This window comes from Miscanthus floridulus, chromosome 18 (assembly GCF_019320115.1).
Source record: "Miscanthus floridulus cultivar M001 chromosome 18, ASM1932011v1, whole genome shotgun sequence".
Classification (NCBI taxonomy): Eukaryota; Viridiplantae; Streptophyta; class Magnoliopsida; order Poales; family Poaceae; genus Miscanthus; species Miscanthus floridulus.
This window is the reverse complement of record NC_089597.1, coordinates 129471503-129497698: the sequence shown is the minus strand read 5'-3', so window position 1 is coordinate 129497698 and position 26196 is coordinate 129471503. Positions and strand designations below refer to the sequence as shown.

Genomic DNA, 26196 nt, shown 5'->3' with positions numbered 1-26196 from the left:
CCCACTGAGAAAGTAACCGTTGGGGACGAAATCCCGCTTTTCTGCTACTGACTGGACGCTGATCACGTCCTGACCGGACGCGTCCGGTCGTCCCGACCGTTGGAGCCGCGATCAACTAATTGGACGTTGCCAGCGTCCGGTCGTATTTTTGCCGCTCTGGAACCTCTCTGTACTCGACCGGACTCTGTTGTCCTGCGTCCGGTCGATCTGTGCTACTAGCGTCCGGTCCAGCGTCCGGTCACTTCGGTGAGCTCGTTTCTTCGCGATCTTGCGTATGGCTTGGTTCCTATCTTCATGCTTAGACTTTGCTTGATATCTTGGGTCTTCTCTTGTGCTTCTAATGTCTTGCTTATGGTGTTGATCATCGGATCATCACGTCGCCTTCGTCTAAGTCACATCTTGCACTCTATTAAACTACAAAACAATCACTTGCAAATTCATTAGTCCAATTTGGTTGTGTTGGTCATCAAACACCAAAATCTAAAATAAATGGGCCAAAGGTCCATTTTTCTTACATCCTCAATGAGAAAAAAAACTGTTATTTTGGAGATCTTGTCGCTCCAGCAGTTCTCCAAACCCAACCTCAATGAAAAATTTGTTTTCTTAGCCTCTTAAATCATAGCCTCTCACCCCTCAGCCCTCAAATAAAGGGGGAGACCTCTCCTCCCCAAATCCACTATTTTTCTCATTGGGGATTGTATTTTCTCGTTCTGCTGAAGAGAAGACCTTCAAAAACTCAAAACATGTTTTGTATCTCCCCCAATAACTAGTTTTTTGGTTGAAATTTTCTCCAACTGCTGGAGATGCTCAGGTTATTGAGAGAAAAGTTATACTCCCTTCAAGACCGTCATTTTTGAAATGAATCTCATTCTAAAACAACAGTCTTGTTTGGACAGAGAGTGTAGATTGTAGTGAGAAGAAAAAAAAAATACGTCGTTAGCTCCAAGTTCCAGCTTATTTTCCATGTAAATAAACAATTTTTAAGTTGTAGCACGCAAACCCTGAGCAAGCCAGGAGAAATGGAGGATAAAGCAAGACCCAGAGCTCTGTGACCAACTGGATTGTTTACAGTACTTTCCAGGGTGGTTCAACAGCATTGCACTCTCTTCAGAATGTAACTCGATAACTCACATTCTCAACAAGTATTGCTCAAAGGGTGTAGCCTAATGTCGCACATAATATATAGTGATACAGGAGAACACAGAATGCCTAAATTTCAACCTCACTATAGTTACTGCCAGAAATTAGTTTAGCCCAATCCACCATAGCAATTCTCACCCAAAAAAAAAAACAGCGGCTCAGCTTCACTGCGGCATGTCCACCAATATCATCTTTAGCGTCGTCGTTCACAGCACCCTGGTTAAAATTGTAGCCGGCTAAGGCAAAGCACAATGATACTCGCAGTCAGGTTGCGAAATTAAGACACGTGTGCACATGGCATCCGGTATTCTACACACCTTGTTGATCATGAAAAAAAAATGTTAGAGTTACAGTTCAGCAGAGCAGCACACCTAAAGAAACAATTGTTTGCACCAAGAATTACAGCCATGGAACTCAGGCCTCGGCATGAGTTGTATCCCATGGCATCTCTTCTTTCTTTCTTTCTTCTTTCTCTATCACAACAATCAACAATGTAACTGTAATTTGTAAGGTACATCAGTTGGGCGAGGGTAGCCGCCTCAGGCCCATCGCCTGCTAGTTGTGGTGATTCAGTGCCATAAACTTGCACTGCTCACTCATCGCCTGGAGCTGCGCCTCCTTCTTGTCAAGCATAGTGCGTAGCCTCACATTCTCCTCCATCACTTTATGGACTTCAGTTTCTTTCTGAGCTTTCTCGCTCTCAAGCTGGTTAGTCTTGGCAACTAATCTGTTCACAAGGACAAGGAACTCAATTTCAGAATAAGTACAGTTAAAGAGTTAAAATTTTGGTGCTATGTAGCAGAATATAAACAGGACTTGCCTGCCAACTGCTAAACAGACTTGACTTGGTAAAGTAAAAACTAACAGTTTGGAAGACAAGCCAAAGTACCAAAGCATGCTCTCCGTTATATCTAGAAATGTGTTCATGCACATGCAGCAATATCATGGACCTTGCTTTCATGAGGTTGAGAGGAGCATTTCACCAGACTTCTCTGGAGAATTTATGACCACAACAAACTGACTAAACCTGTATAAAAAAAAGGGCGTACCCAGTGCAGAGAGCTCCCGCTCTGTGCGGGGTCTGGGGAAGGGTGTGAGTGGCAAGCCTTACCCTCGCCTGTGCAATGCGAGGAGACCGTGACTCGAACCCGGGACCTTCCGGTCACAGGCGGTAAGACTCTACCGCTTGCACCAGGCCCGCCCTTCTAAACCTGTATCAAGAACCAAAAACAAACAAGAAAAAGAAGAAAATAGACAGAAGACAATGAAGAAGCATATGATCTTTTTCTTTCTTATCCCCTAGAATGTGACTTCTAATTTTCTTTTCAACTCTCATATACACTTTCTCAACTAGATGACCAGTTCTGCAAGTGTTTTGCAGGAAGCTTATTAAATGTAAGATCAGAAACTGAAATCTATCAGGTTCAGAAAGCAGTAGTTTTGTATTGCATCCAGATGCAGACCAGTAAAAGCAGGTTGTTAGACTATCATTCGAATTTGTATGCCTTTAGGTGTGCATCTTCTTGATCCTTGAACCAGTACATTTTGGAAATGTGGAGAAATCCTGTTACGATAAAAGAGAATGTGGAGCAATAAGAACTGGATGTGCTACCACATTACCTTATATACACCATATTTTCTAGGTGCTGACAATCAGATCGAAGAGTATCAATTTTATTCAAAGATTCAATGATAGTTAACCGGACCCAGTGCAAGCAGCAACATTTAGCTAAATCCCACAAAACAAAATAGCATCAGAAATTATTAACCATGGAGAAAATGATGAACATGTGTGATGCTGAGAAGCCAGCTGAAGACGTTTTGAGTTTTATGCCCATAAAGTATAGACAATGAGATATTTGCTACTTAGCAAATAATAGGGCATTGGGGCAAAGTTGCTAACATAAGAAAGCCCTCTTGGCAGCTGGAAGAACTCATGTCAAACATAGATTATAAGACAAAAAGAATTAGATACCAATTTATCATTGTGAATGTGGAAAAAACTACAGCTCATGCAGTGTCATTGCGTGTTCTCCTAAACTTCATCAGGCCTACAAAACCATCCTGTGTGGCAGTTGCCTCATACCCAATTTTTATAATGGCAATGTTTCCAGAATTTTATGTAATGAAAGAGTAGACACTTTTTTTTTTTGAAAATTAGTAGACACTTCATTGTTGAAACTCTACCTAATGAAAAATGAGACTAAATAATATTAAGGCATCCAACCAGACCGTTTCTTCATATTCTAGATTGTTCTTCCCCAGTAAATTGGAACTTTGGCAATGCACTCATAAAAAGAACAATAACTAACACAGCTTAACGGTTGCAAAATTACCTGTCAAAGAGTTTCTCCATCGTTTCAAATTGCTTTTCTGATGAGAGAAGAGTTTCTCTGACACTAACCAGAGTGCTAACATAAGTTCTCAGGGACTCGAAATCCTGCTTTACCCGACTAAGCTCCTGCTCATTTTCAGCAGCGCGCTGTCTCTGCCGAGTGGTCTCCAGCACCATATCCTCAACCCTTTGCCTCATCTCATTCAACATCCCATTCGTACCCACCGCAAACTTCTCCATCTCCTCAACTTTGGCAGACATAGTCTCGACCTGCAGCGTCTTCCTCCTGATCTCTTCCAACCCCATCCTCACCTTCTCTTTCTCGTTAGCTGCTTCGGACTCGGCCACAATCACCCTCTTCACAAGCGACTCCATCACATCAGTCACAACGCGGATGGATTTGAGAATGTCATCCACATCCACATCACCCCCGGCGGCATCGCCGTGCACAGGAGCAGCACCACCCTCCGCCGCCACCGTCCCATCACCGGAACCTCCCCCGCAAGGCGCAGGCTCGGCGCTGCCCTTGGGCCAGTCCGCCAGCGGCACCCCGTGCCGGTCGACGTACCCGACGCCCTCCTGCTGCCTGATCCCGCAGGAGGTGTGCGCGAGGTGCGGTATCGCCATGATCCTCGCCTTGGACTTGAGGTACGCCAGCAGCGTGGCGATGGTCTTCACCCTGCGGCACAGGTGGTCGAGCTCCCTCCGGGAGTCGCCCTCGGAGCACCGCATCCCGACCTTCACCTCCACGAGCCGCTCTCGCAGCGCGTCCACCTGGGACTGCTGCTGCCGCAGCTCCTCCCGCCATTCGCACTCCCCGGCCGGGACATCGCTCCGATCGGGAGCGGCGGGCTGCTCCATGGATTTGCCCCCTCCTGGAAATGAGGGGGAAACAGACGCGAACGCGCTTGGAATCAAATCGAGAGCATAAACGGATCTGCGCGCGACGAATTCGACCCGGCGAGCGTGAATTCGAGCGGGGAACGGGAGGGATTCATCAGGGGGGCCGTACCTTCCGAAAGGAGGCGTGAGCACGCGGTCGCCGGCGGCGGCGGCGGATCGGGTGGGCGCCGGCGCCGCTGCGGCGGCCTGTGGTGTGCGTTCGCTTTCTTCGCGCTGGGGCTCAGCGGCTTCGCGACGCTACACGCTAGTTGCTCCTCGTCGTTATCAGCTCATCGCCTTCCCCCTTCCTCCACCCACCCTGATTGGGTTTTGCGCTTCCTTGTTCCTTCTCTTTTCTCTTCTTTCTTCTCTGTGGAGGAAAATTCAGTTTGCTCTTCATTGGTCCTCTCCTCTTCGATTAGGAGGTACCTACGTCACTCTCTGGGCCCTTGTGGGCCTGATTTTTTTTAGCACTCCTTGTGGGCCTGATGATGATGATATTTAGTGATGGGCTTCTGTGGACACATTCATGGGTTTTGCCTGAAAATTATAGGGCCTCCTTCAAAGCCATCCAAAATCTTCAGGAAATTGTGTCCACGGGGAAAAAAAATCAAAAAATTATTACACAATTATTACTCTCTTTATCCCCTCAAAAAAACTTATTACTCTCTTTTAGTCCAGTTTATAACATCTGGTATGCTCTCGTTGTCCTTCCAAATATCCTACTGAAACTTGTGTGACTTTTTGACTTGCTAGCTTTGGGAAAATACATCAACACTATGTATTCAAATAAATGCGCTATCAAGTCATGTTTTGTGGATACTAGAATTGAATTAAACTAGTCTAATGCGGTGTAGATATACGGCCTGTTCGCTGGTTGGTTTTTTGGCTGGTTTGGGCTGGCTGGTGCTGGTTTATTGTGAGAGGAAAACACTGTTGGCTGGCTGGTTTGGGCTGGTTGAAACCAACAAGCGAACAGACTGATTGGTGGGTAACTTGTTTGGCTTAGAACAAAATTAAAGTGTACTATAATTTAGATTTACGGTAAATTTTGCCAAAATGTGAAACATTAACAACGAACCATTTGCTTTTACGTACTCACCTAGTTTTTTAAGTATATGGGACTTGAATAAGTTAATTATTTAGTTTTTGAACTAATTACTTCATTCTAAGCACCATATAGGTTTAGAAGCGGAGGGAGTAATCGGTTGGACAACAAAAGTTAATCCTAGAGGCGACCCTGTTTGGAATTGCTTGTTTACACATTATGCTACTCCCTCTTTTCCAAATTATAAAGTCACTTTGATTTTTTAGGTACATCGAATTTGCTAACATATATTATGTTTAGATATGTAGCAAATTCGATGTATCGCCAAAAAAGTCAAACCAACTTATAGTTTGGAACGGTGGGAGTACTTTTTAAGATATTGACAATGTCAAACATGTTGCTTCTGAGATGACTTAAAATCTAGAGCTTTTCCCAAAATGAAATATGAGGTAATAAGATAGAGAAATGAAATGTTAGGCAACCTTTTGCAAGGGGAGCCAAGATCCGGCCATGTAAGCCAGCGTGGGAGATGTGGAGGAGAAAAGCCAATATGCCATATGGTTAGTTTTTCTGGATCGAGCTTCTTCAATAAGTGGGTGTTGCCAAAAGTTGGCGGAAAACTAGTTCCTCTTAAAATTTAAGCCATTTCAAACTGAGTCTCCATAGTTTTTATATATTCTGGTAACAGTTGGCGTCCGAATATCCTGAACAAACCGTAAAGAGTTGCTAAATCACATGCGTCTAATTTTTACTTTCTTTTCAGGCGATGAACATCGTCCACCTAATCTAAATCCATTGATCACTAGTCATCCTCGTTCTTAAGACCGAACACCCTTCTCTCTTGCTATTAGTTCATCTTCACTTTGAGGCACCTATAGGATAGGAAATGTGCTATAATAAAAAACAAAACAAAAAAAGCTGTACTCCCGTGTCACTGTGGGCCCTAGCCAATCTCAACCGCGCGTAGTTTGACGGTGAATCGTCTCGTTTAGGTGTCAAGATTCGTGCTTGTGCGTAACTGCAAGTCTGCAACTGCAAGGTGGCCCCTGGTGTTGCCATGCACCCAAAAAAAGGAACCGCAAGCAAAGCAACTGATCTGTGATCGATCGAGGAGACGGTCATGGCCAGCCTCTAACTCCCCACCACCTCACACCAACCGACGCCATTGCCGGCGGCACGGGCACGTCCTGCCCGCCCGCGCGCAAAGTTGGTTACCCGGCCACACGCGCGCACGTACGTGGCGGCTACCCATTCGTTCCCGGCGCGCGTGGATGGTCGGTTGATGCAGCCTAGGGGATCGTGCCCGGCCGCGGATGGCCGTTGTTGTCCTCCTTCCTGTCGTCGTCGTCTCTCTCGCGGTCGCGCCGCGCCTCTGAATAATCGGCGATCTGGTGGTGGCGGGAAGAGCTCCGCGGCGGGCGACCAATAATGGCGCGGCGGCTGCTGCGGCTGCAGCGTGCGGTGCTGCTGCTGGCTCCTGGTCCTGACGCTGCTGGCGCTCGCGGTCACGGCCGCAGTCGTGTTCGCCCGCTACAAGGACGGCGGCAATGTCTTCCCCATCCCCGGCGTGCCGGACCCCAAGTACGCCGAGGCCCTCACCGTGGCGCTCCGCTTCTTCCAAGTCCAGAAATGTACGTGCCAATCAATGCCGATGCCATCCTCCGTCGACCTCATCGAATCTCTGCATCCTCTAATGTCTTGATCGATCGATGAACCAGCCGGGAAGCTGGTGAACAACGCGATCCCGTGGCGAGGGGACTCGGCGCTGCGCGACGGCGAGGAGGCCAAGCTGGACCTGTCCAAGGGCATGTACGACGCGGGCGACCACGTCAAGTTCGGGTTCACGCTGGCGTTCACCGGCACCATGCTGTCGTGGTCCGTCCTCGAGTACGGCGACGCCATGCGCGCCGCCCAGCAGCGCGACGCCGCCATGGATGCGTTGGGCTGGATCATGGAGTTCCTCGTCAACGCGCACCCCTCCGACGACGTGCTCTACATCCAGGTGATTGATGATCATGATCTTGCATGCATCTCATCCTTGATCGTTGATCCCCCTCCTACAGTCCTGATCACGTCCAGGGGAATAATCGATCCTTGATCTGCCCTCCGCCGGCCCTGTCGTCATTTTTTTTATGAGTGATCAGGTGGGCGACCCGAAATCGGACCACAAGTGCTGGGAGCGGCCGGAGACGATGTTGGAGAAGAGGCCGCTGACGAAGATCACCGCGAAATCCCCCGGCAGCGACGTGGCCGCGGAGACGGCGGCGGCCATGGCCGCGGCGTCGCTGGTGTACAAGCCGGCCAACGCGACGTACGCGTCGACGCTCCTGGACCACGCCGAGCGGCTGTTCGCGTTCGCCGACAAGCACCGGGGCTCCTACACGCGCACGTTCCCGGAGCTCAGCGCCTACTACAACTCCACGACGTACCAGGACGAGCTCCTGTGGGCCGCCAGCTGGCTGTACCACGCCACCGGCAACCACAGCTACCTGCGCTACGCCACCGGTAAGAACGCCGACGAGTTCGCCGACCTGGGCAATCCCAGGTACTTCAGCTGGGACGACAAACGCGCCGGCACCGAGGTAGACAAATCTTGTTTATTGTAACTTCCTTTTCTTTTTATGACATGATGAATTAAAGAACGTTCATTCTGATTTAAAAATCTTTGCAACATTTTGGCTTGAACGAACGAACTGCAGGTTCTCTTGTCAAGGGTGAGGTTCTTCGCCGCAGATGGATCTGATGCCGGACAAGACGAGGTGCTTGGGTCGTACAAGGACACTGCCGAAGCCGTCATGTGCATTCTCCTACCGGAGTCGAACACGGCCGCTTTCAGAACAGAAGGTAACTGAAATGTGCAGAGCACATGGTGATTTTGGTTGGTAAATTTTGTAGATTTGACAGCTGAAGCAACCGTGCAACCTTGCAGGGGGGTTGCTGTACGTGGCGGAGTGGAACTCCCTGCAGCACCCGGTGGCGTCGGCGTTCCTCGCCAACGTCTACAGCAACTACATGGCGACGTCGGGGAAGTCGGAGCTGACCTGCAGCGGCAAGAGCTTCACAGCGCTGGACCTGCGCAAGTTCGCCAAGTCGCAGGCGGACTACGTCCTCGGCGACAACCCCATGAAGCTGAGCTACCTCGTCGGCTTCGGCGACAGCTACCCACAGCGGGTGCACCACCGCGGCGCGTCCATCCCGGCCGACGTCGACACAGGCTGCGACGGCCAGGAGTGGCTCAAGTCGCCTGACCCCAACCCGAACGTCGCCACCGGCGCGCTGGTCGGCGGGCCGTTCAAGAACGACTCGTTCGTCGACGACAGGGAGAACGTGCAGCAGAACGAGCCGACCACGTACAACAGCGCGCTCGTCGTCGGCCTCCTCTCCGGCCTCCTCTCCACCGCCCCCGTGGCCAAGTCGCTCTCTTGATCCGGCCTGCTGTGCTCGCTTGGATTGGGTTCCTTTTCTAACTGACCGACTCTGCTGTGAATGTGAATGTGAATGTGATCCGACTTCGACTGATGATGTGTGGCTTTAACTTGTTCTTCTGCTAACACTCTCACGGTGTAACTGGTCAGCACAACACGCCAAAGAAGCGGTTGGTTGAGCCAGCCCGGGTTCGAGTCACAGCACCAACTTCTTAAGATGAAAATCAGGGGGACGTCCCTCCCCTGGTCAAATCTTTTTTAACTTGTTCTTCTGACTAAGCAGCCAGCAGTCACTGCTAATTAACTACTATGGAAGTGTTGATGTCAAACTGTTCAATGAATGTTAAGTGTTAGGGTCTGGTGTTAGCATGGAAGGATTCAGAGATCTTCATAAGAAAGGATAGAAATTACAGACTTGAACATTTGCTTATGTAGACCAACCTCTGTGCTGTGATCTGACTACAACTGATGGAGTATAGCATTGTTCTTTGGATCAAAACAGTCAGCAGTGACTACTAATTATAGATGCTTTGGAAGTGTTGATGCCACGCGATGAATGAGTGTTAGGTTGTGTTAGCATGGAAGAATTCAGAGATTGGCATTAGAGATAATGGAAATCACTAGAAATTACATTGTCCATTTCCTGCCCATAATGGGCTTTTGAACTCAAATTCTGTTCTGAGAATTTTTGTCTTCATTAGAAGAACGCCAGCAGAATGGAAGATGGCTTCTTGATCTCAGTCTCAGCTTCTCAAACTCAATAGAAGAGCATACCGAAATGAATTGCTTGCCTATACAACACCAAACAGGTTTGCACAGATAAACCAGGAATTCAGCAATGTCATGCCTCCAAGAACTGCGCATCTAAAATTCACATTGCCAGCAAAAGATCCAAACTTTGGCTCCAAAATTCGCGTCCTCTTCTTCCTCAATCTATCCATATTATCTTATTGTCGCTAGCTCTACCTAGTGTACTCCGCCGCTCGGAAGTGACTCGACACCGACACTCTGGAGCCGTCACGGCGAGCCGCCGAACACGGCAGTGGGCGGCAGCGGCGGGGCGTCGAGCTGGTAGAGGCCGAGCGAGGGGCCGACGAAGCGGAACAGGACCCAGGCGCCGACCATGATGAAGATGGAGGCGTAGGCGAACTTGTTGAGCCAGAAGAGCAGGCCCTTCTCCCCGACGTACAGCTCCGCGGCCTTCTCGCCCACGCTCATCTCCTCCCACTCCTTACGCCTCTCCTTCTTCTTCGGCGCAGGAGATGACGACGACGCGGCGGGCTTCCTCTTGGGCGCCACCACCACCTCCGGCGGTGGGGAGTCCAGCTGGACCCGGCGGGCCTGGTTCCTCGCCTTGAGGCGGTCCTTGACGCCGGCGGGCTTGGCAGTGGCAGCGGCCGGCGGTGACGTCCCGGTGGCAGTATCCGCAGCGGGGGTGGGTTCGCCGGAGCTGCCGCCGGATGCGGCGTTGCGGATGGAGACGAGGCGGCGGCGAGGGTGGAGGAGATGGGGCTTGGAAGGGCGGTGGAGGAGGAGTGGGAGAGGGGAGGGGAGGAGGAGGTGCTTCATGGCGGAGATCGTCGTGGTCACTGGCCTCTGCAAGTCTGGAGTTGGCGCCGTTTGTTGATGGGGTTTGGGTGGCTACGACGGCAGCCGCCACTGGATGGATCATGGATCATAGACGATTAGACGGTGATTTTAAAGGCAATAAAATAGAGTCTAGACATAACCATACGTTTTATGCAGTTTCAATATATGAATTTTTTTACACCATAGAATTAAGATTCAACAACTTTCATTATTTTTCTATCTCCAGCCTCCACAGATCACAGATCATATTTTTTTTTCTATGGAAGGATAAATCACAGATCCGCCGCCGCCGCTACCATGGCCGACGTCGGCGCGGGGAGGCGCCGCCACCGCCACTGCCATGGCTGGCGACGTGTGCGCGGCGGGAGGAAGGGATAGGGGCCGCTGCACCATAGGTGCGCCCACCACTGGGCGCTCGGCCACAGCAGCGCGCGGCAGCGTCGGACAGCGGCCACCGCGGCGCCGCATCGGGAGACGGAGAGGGAGAGAGATGCGCGCGGAGGGAGGGGAAGAGAAGAGACCGCAAGGACTCACCCGCGCAGGGATAGAGGGGAGGGGGCCGCCGGTGCACCGGCGGGGACGACTATTGCGGGAGCAGTGGCGTCGCGGGAGGCGTGGCCGCGCCTCATGAGAGACCGAGAGGGAGAGGACGGGAGAGAGAGATATAAAAATCCATGTGATTTTTCGTGCTAAAACACATGTGTGTTGTATAGCATTCTGATAAAAGATCTTCGTGCTTTTGTGTCTAGACTCTAAGATTTAAAACGGTGTATAGCATTAGGGCACTTCCAATATAGAAATCATCCTAGTTTCTATGGATATTAATCATACTGCCACCTAAACGTTTTGCTGACATGGCAAGGTAGTTAATGAAGAGAGAGAATAAAAATTATAGAAATTGGGTCTAAGTTAGAAACCATGTCTACACGAGAACCAGGACACGAAGGGGTGTGATTTGTAGAGAATGAAGAGAGAATGTACGTGAAAATTGTTCTGTAGAAACTATTCATTAGGATAATGATTTCTATAGGAAGTGTCTATAAAAATTAATAGATATAGAAACTACATATAGTTTCTAGCATCGGAACGGTCCTTACCATGCAAATTTCTTATGCTGCGGCTGCGAGAATTTAGAGATAATTTTAATTGGATAGGAGATTGTTGAAACAAAGGTGAGTAGCCAGTGAACTCTCTTGAGGGCTTATGACAACCTTCGGAATTTCTCTTGATAAACACATGTTGTACATGCTTCGATTTGTTTTCGATGATCAATCTCGTTATACGTGATATGTGATCTACGATAAGAAACAATGATGGATATCATAAAATAAAAATAAATGAACAATCACCGTATGGCCAGGTGGGATGAGCAAATAACAGAGAAGGCGCCTTTAAGTAACCCAATGTCATAACGGAGACTGCACTAACCCTATGGCCAACCATATGAATTATGAAGCCTATTCAACCTAACATCGAAAGCAAGTGGGAACGAAGGTGTTAATGAGCTAAAGTGGTGACCGTTTGAGCGAGTGACTTAGTGTAAGTTCATCAGGCATCAGCAAAAATATTTGTGCGGCATGAAAGGGACAATGATACACAATAGAAGGGAGAGGATGAAGAGAGTCCGCATGTGACTGCTAGTTGCTTCTTGATTCATACTCCAGTTCGCATATACTGTCTGGACAACTGAAGTGGAAACGTGCGAGAGGAAGTGCAAGAGACGATTGTGCATTTAGTTTCATGTCAGCTGTTCGGCCGGACTTTAGCTGTGAGGTTCACGGGGCACCGTAAAGTTCAGTAGACTTTAGTGCCACTATTCTAACTTTTTTGCGTCCTCTATACCACTGCCGTCAATTTAGACTCTAACGTCGTCAAACTACAGGTGTGAAAAGTCGAAAATACATTTATGTTTAAATATGTCATTAATTTTTTTTGAGCATTTTAACGACTTCAAATGAAAAAACTCAAAACTAGAAAATTATATATCTCGTCGAAATCTATAATTTTTATATAAAAATTATCTTTATTTAATTTCACAAAAAATATAATTTAATATGATTAATATATCTTAGAAAAATCATTTTTTTACAGAATTAAATAAAAATAATTTTTATATGCAATAACGCCTCTGCCGTGAGTTTCACTTCAACTGACCAGATGGTTTGCTGCACCGGATGACGATCGTACGGACAGGATATACCCTGACGAAAGTGACGAATAGTCATTGACGAGTCAAAGGAGGGATGCCGGCTGCGAATGCGGATGTGTGAATCCAACGAGGAAGATCCTCCGTAAAGCGAAAGCAAAACCAAACAAACAAGCTAGAGCCAAGGCGCGGCGTGCTTCCGCTCCGACCTGCCCGCCCCTGTCGGAGACCCTCGCCGCCGCCTCTGCCAGCCGCCACCCCGGGCGTTGGATCGCCTCCTCTCGACCCGCGCCCGGCGAATCCAGCCGGACCCGCATTGGGGTTGGGGCCCCTTCGAGGCGATCCGGCTGTGGTGGGGGTTTGGCAGGCAGGGAGCTCGAGGTTGAGGGGACGGGGGGACCCTGATCCTTCTTTTCGTTCGGATTTCGCTTTCCCCCGTGGGGTCTCGGTTGCCCTGACCCGGAGGGGGAGGAGGACATGGATTTGGCGTCGGTCAACGAGGAGCTGGCCGAGATCGACGGCCAGATCGGCGACATCCTCCGCGCATTGCAGTAAGCTCACACCATTTGGCTTGCTGCGATTGAGCTTGCTCTAGCTTGCTTGTGCCGCCCACGCATGGTCGCCAGATCTCAGTTTGCTTGCTGCGGTTTCGGTAGTGGGGCACTAGTTTGGAGACCCGATTGTTGACCTGTAGGGTGGAAGAAAAAGAAAAAAAAAAACTTGCGGGTTCTACTACTTGATCTGTGTAGAAATGGTAGCATATATGATGTGATTGACTGATGCTTTGCTTGATTTGTCTGCAGAAATGGGTTCCAGAAGCTGGAGAAGATCAAGGATGCCAACCGCCGCAGCAGGCAGCTTGAAGAGCTTACTGACAAGATGCGAGATTGCAAGAGGTTGCTCAATCTCTTATTCTCTTCCATTCCCTTTCTGTACTACTCTATATATAGCTTTTAGCATCGTCCCCTTCATAAAACAGTGGTCGGAAGGCTAAATGCAAGTAATGCTGATGGAATGAGTACATAAGTTGCATTGTGGTGCTGCTTACCTCACACTAACATCAATATAGTTTTTTCTCCATAAAAGTCATTTCTGTATCTCTTGACAAATATATTGCGTTGTGTATACCTTGTTCCACTGTTTCCGCTGCTCATGGCTACTTGCAGTCTCTGTATTTAGAATCGCATTAACGGGGCCAAACATTTGTTTTTAGGAAAAATGGAGACTTATACGAGTAATTTCAAAAAAGCTGACATTTTGCTCTTTTTATTTATGTGTGATTATCCAGACTCATCAAAGATTTCGAGCGAGTTAGCAAAGATGAGGCTGGGCATACTGATCCGACGACAGCAAAAATGTTGCATGATAGGAAGCAGTCAATGGTACTATTGCCAAAACCTGATTTCATGATAGATGTCATATGTGTGGATCATTTCCTAACTAGAATATCTTGTTTTGCAGATCAAAGAATTGAACTCCTACGTTGCTCTTAAGAAACAGTGAGTTTTGACCTGTCTCAGTACACTGTATTCTTGCCATGTATCCAACTTCAGCTTATGCATTGCATCCGTAACAAATTGAACTCGTGCCACTAAATTATGCATCAGATTTATCTTTTTCAATGCATTTACAGTTTTCTGTAACATATCATGTTACCTACTGAAAATATCACTTGGGCTGCAGACAGGCAAGTGAAAACAAGAGAATTGATCTTTTTGATGGGCCAAGTGTTGAAGATGGCTTTGGTGAAGAAAATGTCCAGTTAGCATCAAGTAAGTGGCGACATCACATCCCCTATAAGTTTGCTCATGTGAATATGTGATTGTATGATCTCTTTCAGGTTCACAAGCTAGGAATATATTAGGCAAACTTATTTCCTTTTGGTTGTTATGTTTACCTATTGAAACCTTTGCAAGAAACAAGCCTCTTATACCACAGGCATGGATTTATACAACTCTTCAGATAACTGAGCAGTTTCTTTTTCTCAGATATGACAAACCAGCAGTTAATGGATCAAGGCAATCAACTTATGGATGAAACTGATCAAGCTATTGCACGATCTAAGCAGGTTAATACTTATTTATGACCTGCATCTGAGCTTATAGCATCATTTTCCTAGGAACAGCTATTGATCTTGTTTAACGAGTTGAAAAATCTGTGTTCAGAAAGAGCTTTTGCATCACACATGATCCTTTTAAGATCTTTGTTTCTCATTATGCTGCTAAGATGCTGACATTGCCGTGTTGCCCCCTCTTCATCTTCCCTTTCCCTTTTTCCCTTTCCTTTTTTTTCGGTTGAAGACGAGGAATATTTTTGGCCGCAGCTGTTTTGTGTATAGATATAGATAAGTTATTTTCCTCCTCTCGAGTCTTGATGCTTTGTGCTAAGTTTGGAATTGAATCCACTGCCGAAGACCTCAATATTTATATTCCTCAATGATCCTAGCTTCCACGAACAATTTGTTGTTGACTCTCAAGTCTTCCCACAAATTGCTGTGCTCATGCCCTCTCAGCGGCAGTGTATTCACACTTCATTGCTTCTTGATGCTGATACAACAACAACAACAACAAAGCCTTTAAGTCCCAAACAAGTTGGGGTAGGCTACTTCTTGATGCTGATCTGTTGTCTATTTTGTAGACTGTCCAAGAAACCATCAATGTGGGCACAGAGACTGCAGCTGCTCTGAAAGCACAGGTATGTTTCTTTTCTTATTTCCAGAAGGAGCCAATTGTTCTATTATGCTGTCCAATCAGGAATGCAAAGGCAATTTTGGGCTATTTCTTCTTCACCAGACAGAACAAATGAGCAGAGTTGTTAATGAGCTGGATTCCATCCATTTCTCCATCAAAAAGGCATCTCAATTGGTGAAAGAAATCGGTAGACAGGTAAATTCATCTCACAGTTTCTTTAGTTTATTAGCAAACTCTATTCTTATATATTATCAATTCTTTTAAAATAGGTTGCAACTGATCGATGCATCATGGCCATGCTTTTTCTCATTGTTGCTGGAGTCATAGCTATAATAATTGTTAAGGTGAGTGCTTACCTTCTTCAGAGATTTGCTTACTCATCAATGATCTATCCAATATTGTGATGAGATTCAGTTAAAATGGCTTGGAAATCCTACACTTAGCCCCCTTTACATGATTTTACCACTCTGTCGTTTTTGGCCTTTTGGTTTGATGTGAAGTTTACAGAACTGTGGAAAATGAATTCGTCCTCAAAGGGCACTTTGTTCTTGTGGAGGCCTTTTGGTTTGATGTGAAGTTTACAGAACTCAGTCGAAAATTTGTCCTCAAAGGGCAATGTTGTTCTTGTGGGAGATGAAGTGGGCAAAATAGTTGCTCATAGTTGTCACCACTTTGCTCTGACTGAAATACACTAGTTAAGAAATTTAGAGACAACGGGGCTAGCGTGTCAAACCGTGCACCAGCATCTTTCTTTCTTCTATGTGCATAAAAATCATGCATACACTAGTTCAGGAACCTTAGACACCTTATTTGAAAATAGAAGAGAAGAAGAAAAAGGAACCTTGTACACCACGAGTGAGGAGATACGGTATCGCATAAACCCCTGGGTAGATATGGCATTGTCAGTAGTTTGCCATCCAGAAGTCAAATAGCCCATAAAGACAGGCGACAAAAAAAAAAAAAAAAAAAACGTATAGGATTTTCAGGCTTGTTTGGTTATTATTATGGCTGTTGACGAATGCTGTCCATCCTGTTCCGTTGCCAGATTGTGAACCCACACAACAAGGACATCCGCGACATCCCTGGGCTGGCACCACCCGTCAGCAGGCGGCTGTTGCGATAGAGGACAGGTGAATTCCATACTTCGTGTAAAAATCGATGAGGCTCCTTGGCAGGCCCATCTGTATCTACATCTTGTAAAACGCTGCTCCAGTCACGTGTCATATTGTTGTAACTCTATCGCATGGGATCCATTCCTCGGCTACACAGTGCGTGTATCATCTTCTAGCTGGTCTTCCTGTTTTGCAAAACCCAGCTCTGCACCGTGTTCTGTTTGAACCATGACATGTGTACACAAGCTATCGATGATCACAGAGTGAGAATAGTAACCACAACATACATACGGATCATCATACAATACATACTTTCCGCAACTTTTGAAATGCAGATATTTATTTACTTGAAGCATACTTTTTTTGACGCTATGTATGTGTAACTGAGATTAGTGACGTAGTTGGTCTCAAGAGCTGCTCAAGAGTTTGATTGAGGTGCCTTTTCAATTCCCTTTCTTTCTTCCCGGCAAAAATTCTTCCCCTTATGGTTGTGCCCCCTTTCCATGTGAAAAGCATGCTTTTTTTTTTTATTTTGATTACGATGTCAAAAGCATGCGCTGAGCCGCCGACCAAGTCACTTCTATGCGAAAAGCTTTCTAGACGTGTATAAGTAATCTTTCAGGATCGTGGCATGACCTCCAGTTTTGGTTGGCAGCACCTGGCAAATTCTTGGTCATACACACAGTGTTGGACAATGAGTAATGCATAGTAAGTTGTAAGGTGAGAACTGAGAAGGTGGTACTAGTACACACAAGAATAGTGTAAACAGAGCTGTGAAGCCAAGACCTGTGTGTATTAGCGTCTGTTCATCAATAAACACAGGTCAATATAATATGTCGGCTCAATCATGACACCTTACTGCAAGGACTCGGGAGTGTTCTTTCACCGTGTGAATCTGAGAACAAGGACGGCAGGGGTCGCTCCTCTTTCTCCGTCTCTGACCGCTTTTTACTTGCTGATGATGACAGTAAGCGCACCCAGCACCACTAATCTAATCTAATCTAATCTAATCTTCTTGTCACTAAACAAGATTTGTTATCTCACGCTCGCGCTGTCACGCAGCTTTGAGACGAGACGATGATTGTGTTTTGTGTTGCTGGTTCTGGTACGAACTCATCAGTTTTACGTTTACCTGACCACTTGCTGTGGATTCTGAATGTGACACGTCTGGCTAGTGGTCCACCTGATCCGGTGGGCTGCATTGGATTGTATGCCGGGAGCCGGGCCCACCGTGTTTGAACCGGCCAAGGATGAGGCGAGCTCCCGAGTCAAACACCGGAGACTGGGCGAACCACGAGCATGGACCTTTTGCTCGCAACTTGCACGGGAGGTCCAATCTATGCTAGAGTCAAACGGATAAAATTGTTCACCGGAGACTGTGTGGAATTGGAAGAGCAAGCAAGCATGCACAACTGAAATTCTAATGAATGTGACACGTCTGGCAAGTGGTCCCATGGTTGACTTACCTCATCCGGTGATCGAATTATACTTTCAGCCATCAGCCAAGCAAGGGCCTGTTTAGATGTCGAAATTTTTGACAAAATGATACTGTAGCAGTTTCGTTGTTATTTGGCAATTAGAGTCCAATCATAGTCTAATTAGGCTTAAAAGATTCGTCTCGTGAATTTCGTCTAAACTGTGTAATTAGTTTTATTTTTTATTTATATTTAATATTTCATGCATTCGTCTAAAGATTCGATGTGACGAAAAATCTTAAAAAATTTAACATTTTGAGAGGGACTAAACGGTACCCAAATGCTTGTGCGGGCGCAACCACGAGCATGGATGGACCGTACCTTTGGTTGCAACTTGCACGGGAGTAGAGTAGGTGCTAGGGCTACGGCGAAGTCTCACCTTGCACGGGGAGACTCTCAACGACGGAGTAGCGATTTTTTCTAGGACGTGACCTCAGTACTGGTAGGGTTATGTTGAACAACGAACGGTGGGACCCAGGGGCTGGGGCATGAACAAGAACAAGCTTGTCCTGTCCACGTTTCCTCTTGGGTCAACCAGCGGTGACTGTGCTGCCGCCGAGGTCAGCAGCGGCGTCAGCGAGTGGGTGTCGTCCCGTCCGGTTGGAAGGGGTCGTCGTCGGTGACTTAACGTGGTGTTTGGATCAGCGACTGAAATTTACGAGGTGTGGCGGAAAAATATTACATATGATACTAATAAAAAAATAAATTATATAATCCGTCAGTATTTTACGAGATGAATTTTTTAAACCTAATTAATCCGTCGGCATCACATATTTACTGTAGCACTATATTATCAAATCATAAACTAATTAGGTTTAAAAGATTCATCTCACAAATTAGTCGTAAACTATGTAATTAATTTTGTAATTAATCTATATTTAATACTCTATGCATGTGTCTAAACATTCAATAGGACAACGACTAAAATTTAAGAGAGGCGACCAAACACCGCCTTAGTCGTACACATTTCGCATCGACATCGAGTACTGTATACTCCAGTGATCCTAGCTATCGCTCGCTCTGTTCTTTGGAATTTGAAAGAAAACACAGGTTCTCAGCCACCGTCTTTTAAGTGTGACATTGCAGACAGATAGACACATAGACCCAAAGAAAACCATTGTTCGCACACAGCTTCCACCCTGTTCCGTTCCTTGTACAAGGCGTCTAGCACGCTTACCACCGCTCCCTGCGCCCAGAAAAATGATACGTACTGTGTTAAAACAAAGGATACATATCGTTTGTTTTTTTAGTTTATCTGGATTTATAAAATATACTGCATCCATCCCAAACACAAGTCGGCTTATAAAGTTGTTGTAAGTAAAAACAATTTTAGGTTTGGCCAAATTTATCAAAAATAATACCAATGTTTATCCCACAATTTTGTGTTCTTAGGTAGACCGTGAGCTATATTTTCACAATACACTTGTGTTGATGCCATGTATGTTAGTGTTCTTTTCATGTAAAGTTGATTAAGATTGTTCGACTTAGGACAACTTCACAAATTGATTTGTTTTAAGACGAAGGAAGTATTATTGACATTTGTATATCTAAACATATTTATCATTAAATTATATATTCCTCTATTAGTCTAAGATATTTATCTAAGAATATATCCAATAGTACCTATATGTATACACTCTTCGTTCCAAAAGTGAAATAGAATTCTCGCTTACCAAGAAGCTAAATAGATCAAATGTCTATAAAAATATAATACTATTTATGGTACGTAATAATATGTTAGATTAGTCATATAATATTATATATCATAACAAATATATATTATAAACTTGTTGACACTATCTTTTGTAAACCCAGTCAATTCTGATATTGTTCGAATCTTCAGAAATCGAATTTTTCATTCGTACTGAGACCGAGAGTATTTGGTTGAACTTTAAAAAAAATAATCTGATGAGACGGGAGCAGGTGGCATCAGAATTCAGAAGGGCGGTTGCTGAGGCACGAGCCTTTTGGGCCTGGGGAACGTGGGCGTTGGGGGTGGACAGGTGGCCGGTGGCGCGCGCCAACATCTCGCTCCTAGCCTCCTTGCCTCCTCTCCTCCCTTGTTGACTCCCTCCGCGCACGAGTCCGTCCTCAGCCCTCACAGCACGTACTGCCGTCGCCGTCACCCTATTTTTACCAGCACCAGTGCCACCACGTGTGTGCGTGCTCGCTCATTTCCTTGCACCTGCCGCGGCGGGCCTCTTTCTTGTTTCTTCCCGTCCGGACCAACCCTCCTCCCCTCTCAGCTCTCACCAGTCACCTCCCGGGCCGCCGCTTCCTTCCCTCACTTGCCCTCTCCAGTCTCCATCCTCTCTTTTCTCCACACCACACTTGTTCGTCGTCTTTCCTCTCCACGGTCGGGTCAGTCCGTCGAAGATTACGCGCGCGAGGCTCGTCAATTCCCCCCCCCCCCCAACCAATTCCAATCCCAATCGGGTACACTACAGCGACGCGCCTGCCAATTCTTCTTCCAACAAATCCGTTCCGCGTGCCTCCCTCCTCCGCCCCAAGATTCTCCGGCAGGCTCGTCAGCTCGCGCTGCAGTGCACGGCCCGGCCGCCGGCCGGCCTCGTCGTCGGATGGGGTGCTTCGCCTTCAAGAGCGGCCGCAAGAGCAGCGGCGGGTCCAGAGCTCAGCAGCACCCGCGGCCCGGCGCCCAGACGCCACCGGCCAAGTCGGCCCCGGCGGCGTCCTCCTCCTCCTCTTCCTCCTCCTCCGGCGGCGTGCACAGCAAGACCAAGGCGTCGGCGGCGTCGTCCTCCTCCTCTTCCTCCTCCTCCGGCGGCGTGCACAGCAAGACCAAGGCGTCGGCGGCGTCCACGCCCACGCGGACCATCCAGGAGCTGTCGGAGGAGCGGGGCGCGCAGCGGCTCCGGGTGTTCGACCTCGACGAGCTCGGCAGCGCCACCAACGGCTTCAGCCGCGCGCTCAAGCTCGGCGAGGGCGGCTTCGGCTCCGTCTACCGCGCCTTCTTCCGCTCCGCCGCCGGCGCCCGCGTCGTGCTCGCCGTCAAGCGCCTCAACCAGCGCAGCCTCCAGGTCTGCTTGCTGCCTGCTTCCTTCCTTTGCATCTCCTGCAAGTCTGCATTATTTGGGCTTGTATTTCTCGTGCCATGTCAAAGGTTGTTCATCAGAAAGCGCGAATTTTTCTGTTGCGGATCAATCGGAGTTCTTAATCACACTTACCAAAGCAGCAAATTTGTGGATTCCCTACAAATTTACAGAGTAATTTGCACTTTAGCATTTCAAAGATAATTGGCAGTTTCATCAGATTTTTCATTCTCCAAGAGATGTATAGTATTATATATTGGTTGAAATTTCTCAGGACCTCCTGTCCACAAGATGGCCAAACTCCGTGGATTTGTCATTTCTGGTGTATGAACGTTACAATATTTTACTAAAATCATTATTTTTTGGTGGGTGCACAAACAGCCGAGATGTGCCAGCGTTAAGACTTTGCCCCCTGATTTGGATCTAGACCTAAAATCAAACTCGGAAGGTTGTTGGTTTGCAGTGAAGCCAATAGATAACTTGAGCTTCATGACAATCTCAAACACATAAATATTTGCCTGGATAGCTTCAAAGAGAATATTGGTCCAACCAACCGGACAAGGACATCCACACATGTCATTTTCAATGGGAATCGTAGATTGGGCCATGTGAATATTAGTATAAGTCAACCTATGATCAGCGTCATGCTATAAACAATGCTCCAAGTCTGATCACACTCCCACCAATAATTAAATACAAGGACACAGAGAATTTCCTGAACGTTTCAATTAGATAAAAGTATATGAAAACAGTTCATGAGTTTCTTTTAAATAATCTGATTTCAGGGGCACAAGCAGTGGCTGGCTGAAGTCCAATTCCTAGGTGTTCTTGAACACCCGAACCTTGTAAAGCTGATCGGCTACTGCGCGGTGGATTCAGAAGCAAGCAAGCACAGGCTGCTGGTCTACGAGTTCATGCCCAACAAGAGCTTGGACGACCACCTGTTCAACCGAGCCCATCCTCCCCTTTCATGGAGACTGAGGCTGCAGATCATGATCGGTGCCGCACGGGGTCTGGATTACCTCCATGAAGGAGTACCAGAAGTTCAGGTCTCTTTCTGGACCAACAATATGCATTTTCTGAAACTCTGAAGCATAAACTGATTCATTCAGTTGCAGTCTGCACGACAGGATATATACATTCTTTGAAACTCTGAACTGAACCACACTAAAACCATGCACGCAGCCTTTTTAGATGAATTTGCCTGCAAATTTTCTGAAGAATACAGAGACTGTAATAAGTGGTCAATATCTGATCCAGTCTTTTGGTGTGGCAGGTGATCTACAGGGATTTCAAAGCGTCCAACATCCTTCTGGACGCCGAATTCAGGCCAAAACTGTCGGATTTTGGCCTGGCAAGAGAGGGTCCAACCGAAGGGAAAACACACGTCTCCACCGCGGTGCGTTCACCGCCGTCCACGGCCACCGTGTCTCTTCTTGCATTGCCATTGCATTGCGTGCTCGCATCTGAAGCTCTCAACTGACTGGCTGTGATGGCTCAGGTGGTGGGGACGCACGGGTACGCTGCGCCGGACTACATCGAGACGGGGCACCTGACGGTGAAGAGCGACGTGTGGAGCTTCGGCGTGGTGCTGTACGAGATCCTGACGGGGCGGCGGTCCCTGGAGCGCAGCCGCCCCACGGAGGAGCAGAAGCTGCTGGGGTGGGTGCAGCAGCACCCGCCGGACAGCGCCGGGTTCCGGGCCATCATGGACCCGCGGCTGGGCGGGCGGTACCCGCTGGCCGCCGCGCGCGAGGTGGCCAGGCTCGCCGACCGCTGCCTCGGCAAGAACCCCAAGGAGCGGCCGGCGATGAGGGACGTCGTCGAGGAGCTCGAGCGGGTGCTGCAGATGGAGCCGCCACCGCTGCCGGCCGCCGACAAAAAGAAAGGAGGCGACGGCAGACTGCCGGCGAAGAGGTGACGAGGCGGCGGTGTTGCCGGAATACGTCTCCGGCTCCGGTTGTGTTCCAAATTCCGAAGTTTGTATGTATAGGAGGTATATACAGCAGGAGAAACGAACAATTTTCTGAACAGGCTATACTACATGTGAAGAACGATGGTGAATTTGTGATTTCAATACGCAAATGAAAATTCAGCAAGAATTCTCATAGCCAACGTGTGTTGCAGACGTGCATGAAGAGTGGTATGAGTCTGGTGTGTGCTAACTGTTACTCCCTAGTCAATTTTTCAAAACCAACTTCTGGACTTATCTTAAATCAATTTTTAAAACTTATAAACAATGCTAATATGTATAACACACAATTAGTATAGTTAGATACAATGTTAAATATATTTTCATATTATATTATTTGCTATGATAGATGTTAGTATCTTTTATATAAAATTAATCAAACTTAAAAAGTTTGATTTAGGAAAACTCATTAGGTACTCTCTCATCTCGAGAGGAAAGGAAAAATGGTAACGGAGTGTTAGTGCCATTTCATGTACTCTCTTCGTTCAATTATAAATCTAATCCTTTCAAAAAAAAAATCTAATTTTGGTTTTGTAGATATATAATTTTTACTATATACAACAACAACAACAATATAACCTTTTAGTTCCAAGCAAGTTGGGGTAGGCTAGAGTTGAAACCCACCAAGAGCTCCAAGTCACGGTTCAGGCACTTCAACAGCTGCTTTATAAGTACTCCTATTCAAACATAGATCTCTAAGTATATCCCAAGCTTTCAAATATCTTTTTATTGCCTCCCCCCATATCAATTTCGGTCTTCCTCTACCTCTCCTCGTATTATTAGCTCGGCTTAGGACTCCACAGTACACTGGTGCCTCTGAAGGTCTCCTTTGGACATGATCAAACCACCTCAACCGATGTTGGACAAGCTTTTCTTCAATTGGTGCTAACTCTAGGCGATCACGTATATCATCGTTCCGAACTCGCTCTATTCTTGTGTGACCACAAATCCATCGCAACATATACATTTCGAGAGAATTCCTTATTTGACATTGGGAAAATGAGCCGTTCCTTTTTTGGCCCTGAAATTTTTTTCGTTCCTTATTTGACACTCACTTGAACTTTCATCCCTAATATGACACTACCGTCCGATCCGTTAGCTTCTTCCGTCAGAGAGCCTGGGGCGCGCTGTCAGATATTTTGATTAGGACAAAATTGGCCTCCGTCGACTCTCCCGTGCGTGCGGTTCCCAGTCCTCGCTCCCGTGCGTCCTCTCTCCCGTGCGTCTGTCCCAGGCTGGATCCGGCGGCGAGCGGCGAGATTCCTGGCGGTGGCCGGCCGTCGGCGGCGAGATGGAAGGAGATCCGGCGGGGGAGGATGTGGATCCGGCCGGCGGCTCCCTCGGGCGGGGCTTGGCGGCGGCGGCGAGGTCCCCCGGGCGGCGCGCGCAGGCGGCTACGGCGAGCCCCCCCCCCCCCCCGGCGGGTTGCGCAGGCAGCGCCGGCCGCGAGCTCCCCCCGGCGGGTTGCGCAGGCGGCTGCGGCAAGCCCCCCCAGCGGCGCGCGCAGGCAACGGCGGCGAGCCCCCCCCCCCCCCCGGTGGGTTGCGCAGGCAGCGGCGGCCACGAGTTCCCCCCGGCGGGTTGCGCAGGCAGCGCCGGCCACGAGCTCCCCTCGGCGGGTTGCGCAGGCGGCTGCGGCAAGCCCCCCCCCCCCCCAGCGGCGCGCGCAGGCAGCGGCGGCCACGAGCTCCCCTGGCCTGGTTGCAGATGCGGCGGCGAGCTGGGGTGAGCTGATACGCGGACTCTTGTGTGCATGCCTCTGTTTACCTCTTCTCTTTGATTTGCACAATGCTTTATTAGTTTCAGCATTGCTATTTTGCATTTCGTTCAGCTCATGGGCTGTAGAATTCTGTTCCAAGTGGATCAATATCATTATCTCCTCTTGTGCTATAGGAAATATTGTTCTGCTTATCTGTCATGAGAGACGCTAGTGATGACTGCTTTTAGAACTCTGAATTCTGAGAATGGTGCCAGGCAGGCAGTCTCCCCCCCCTAAAAGAAACCGTCTCTCCTTTTTTTCGACTTAAAATCAAAATATGATCTGCATTTTCTTTTTGCAAATAGAACACATATATATTGTTGCCACTATCGAAATATGATCTGCATTTTCCTTTTGCAAATAGAACACATATATATTGTTGCCATTCTGGCTTGCTGATCCAATGAGTTCAACATATTCTAGTACTTCGATTTTTGCTTCAGCCACACCTTTTCTTTTGAAACAGAATTTATGTCCAAAGTACCTATTTGCACACTGCTTTTCATTCTTGTGTGTGCACACTAGTAATGGGTGCTTTTAGAACTCTGAAAGTCTGGGAATGGTGCTAGCCAGGCAAGGTGGTCTTTCTTAAAATACAAAAAAGGTGTCCCATCTTTTGCAACTATGGATCTCTAAGAAATTGCCACTTAATATGCCTTTCCTTTTTCATAGCTAGAACATATATATGTTGGAAAAATCATATGGCACCCAGGGGGGCTGGCGCCATCGTTAGCTAAAAGACTAGAATACCATGTTAGAATGTTTCAAAAGTCATCATAAAAATCATGTATGTCAGTTAGCTTGCTGATTCGAAGAGTGGAATGCATTATATCACTGGATAGAATCTTTGCTTCTACCCAGGGGGGCTGGCGCCCTCTGTTGTTTCGTTGGTTCATTATTTATATTCTTTTGATCAAAAAAATAAATATATTTCCGGCCAATTGATGGATGGATTATTCAATTCGTGATATCTGAAAGTCTGAGAACGTTGCTCGCCAGCATATATAAGCACGCTCATTGACTTGTATTCAAAATCCAGGCAGCACGCTCGGGCGGGATTTAGGGGGCCATGGAGGGTCTGATAATGCTGGCACAAAGCCAGACGGGCTCCTTGAAGGGTGAGTGCTAGCCTTCGATTCATCTAAGCAGTGCAAAAGTGATGTGCAAGTAGCAGTGTTGATTCCTTAGATTGTTCTTTTCATTTGCAGGATGGATCCAAATTCAACATATTTGCTAGAAATTAGACTGTTTGGCAACAAAAAGAAAGTTAGAAAGGATTTTAGGTGTTTCTGTTTTGATATGACTATTGATTCAGATTTGACAAACTATAAGGATTTACTTGAAGAGATTGTAGAGAAGTACCCGCCAGGTTATTTGGAAGTAGCTCATCTTCAGTATTGTGACCATGATATGAAAGAATTCCCTGAAGTTCATTCTGACCAAGATTTGTTGTCTATGTTTGAGAAAAATTCAAAGACAAAGGTTGTCGACATGTTCATTTCTTACTGTGATCCCTCTGAACCATTTGAGCCCATCAAAGAGTGGCATAGTGATGTGCAAAAGTAGGCTGCA

General features: G+C 47.3%; 5 protein-coding genes across 7 annotated transcripts; 3 read left to right on the top strand and 2 right to left on the bottom strand.

Annotated features, from left to right (window-relative positions):
• Positions 1-1415: 1415 nt before the first annotated feature.
• Positions 1416-4728, bottom strand: LOC136520214 (uncharacterized). Of its 3 annotated transcripts, XR_010775188.1 has the most exons (4): positions 4488-4728; positions 3477-4350; positions 2352-2704; positions 1886-2167 (listed from the first exon to the last, which is right to left on the bottom strand). XR_010775188.1 is itself a non-coding variant. In XM_066513660.1 (3 exons), exons 2-3 carry the CDS (start codon positions 4334-4336, stop codon positions 1696-1698), a joined length of 1032 nt encoding a protein of 343 aa, XP_066369757.1. In that variant the 5' UTR covers positions 4337-4350; positions 4488-4728; the 3' UTR covers positions 1416-1695. The 3 variants fall into 3 exon arrangements, 2 of the variants coding, with proteins under 2 accessions (XP_066369757.1, XP_066369758.1); XM_066513660.1 differs by lacking the exons at positions 1886-2167; positions 2352-2704 and adding an exon at positions 1416-1867; XM_066513661.1 differs by having other exon boundaries at positions 1883-2704.
• A 1837-nt stretch (positions 4729-6565) lies between these two features.
• Positions 6566-8924, top strand: LOC136524811 (endoglucanase 18-like). Its single transcript, XM_066518054.1, has 5 exons — positions 6566-7036; positions 7124-7407; positions 7550-7987; positions 8105-8249; positions 8335-8924. The coding sequence occupies exons 2-5, from the start codon at positions 7213-7215 to the stop codon at positions 8829-8831; spliced, it is 1275 nt and encodes a 424-aa protein (XP_066374151.1). The 5' UTR covers positions 6566-7036; positions 7124-7212; the 3' UTR covers positions 8832-8924.
• A 502-nt stretch (positions 8925-9426) lies between these two features.
• Positions 9427-10477, bottom strand: LOC136524813 (uncharacterized). The gene has a single exon (XM_066518056.1). The coding sequence runs from the start codon at positions 10397-10399 to the stop codon at positions 9848-9850; it is 552 nt and encodes a 183-aa protein (XP_066374153.1). The 5' UTR covers positions 10400-10477; the 3' UTR covers positions 9427-9847.
• A 2204-nt stretch (positions 10478-12681) lies between these two features.
• Positions 12682-16699, top strand: LOC136524812 (novel plant SNARE 11-like). The gene is made up of 10 exons (XM_066518055.1): positions 12682-13117; positions 13370-13462; positions 13855-13948; positions 14028-14065; positions 14250-14338; positions 14555-14634; positions 15204-15260; positions 15359-15451; positions 15526-15600; positions 16302-16699. Exons 1-10 carry the CDS (start codon positions 13044-13046, stop codon positions 16377-16379), a joined length of 771 nt encoding a protein of 256 aa, XP_066374152.1. The 5' UTR covers positions 12682-13043; the 3' UTR covers positions 16380-16699.
• A 3238-nt stretch (positions 16700-19937) lies between these two features.
• On the top strand, positions 19938-23003 carry LOC136524809 (probable serine/threonine-protein kinase PBL19). Its single transcript, XM_066518053.1, has 4 exons — positions 19938-20881; positions 21679-21942; positions 22170-22292; positions 22395-23003. Exons 1-4 carry the CDS (start codon positions 20423-20425, stop codon positions 22812-22814), a joined length of 1266 nt encoding a protein of 421 aa, XP_066374150.1. The 5' UTR covers positions 19938-20422; the 3' UTR covers positions 22815-23003.
• The last annotated feature ends 3193 nt before the right edge of the window (positions 23004-26196 follow it).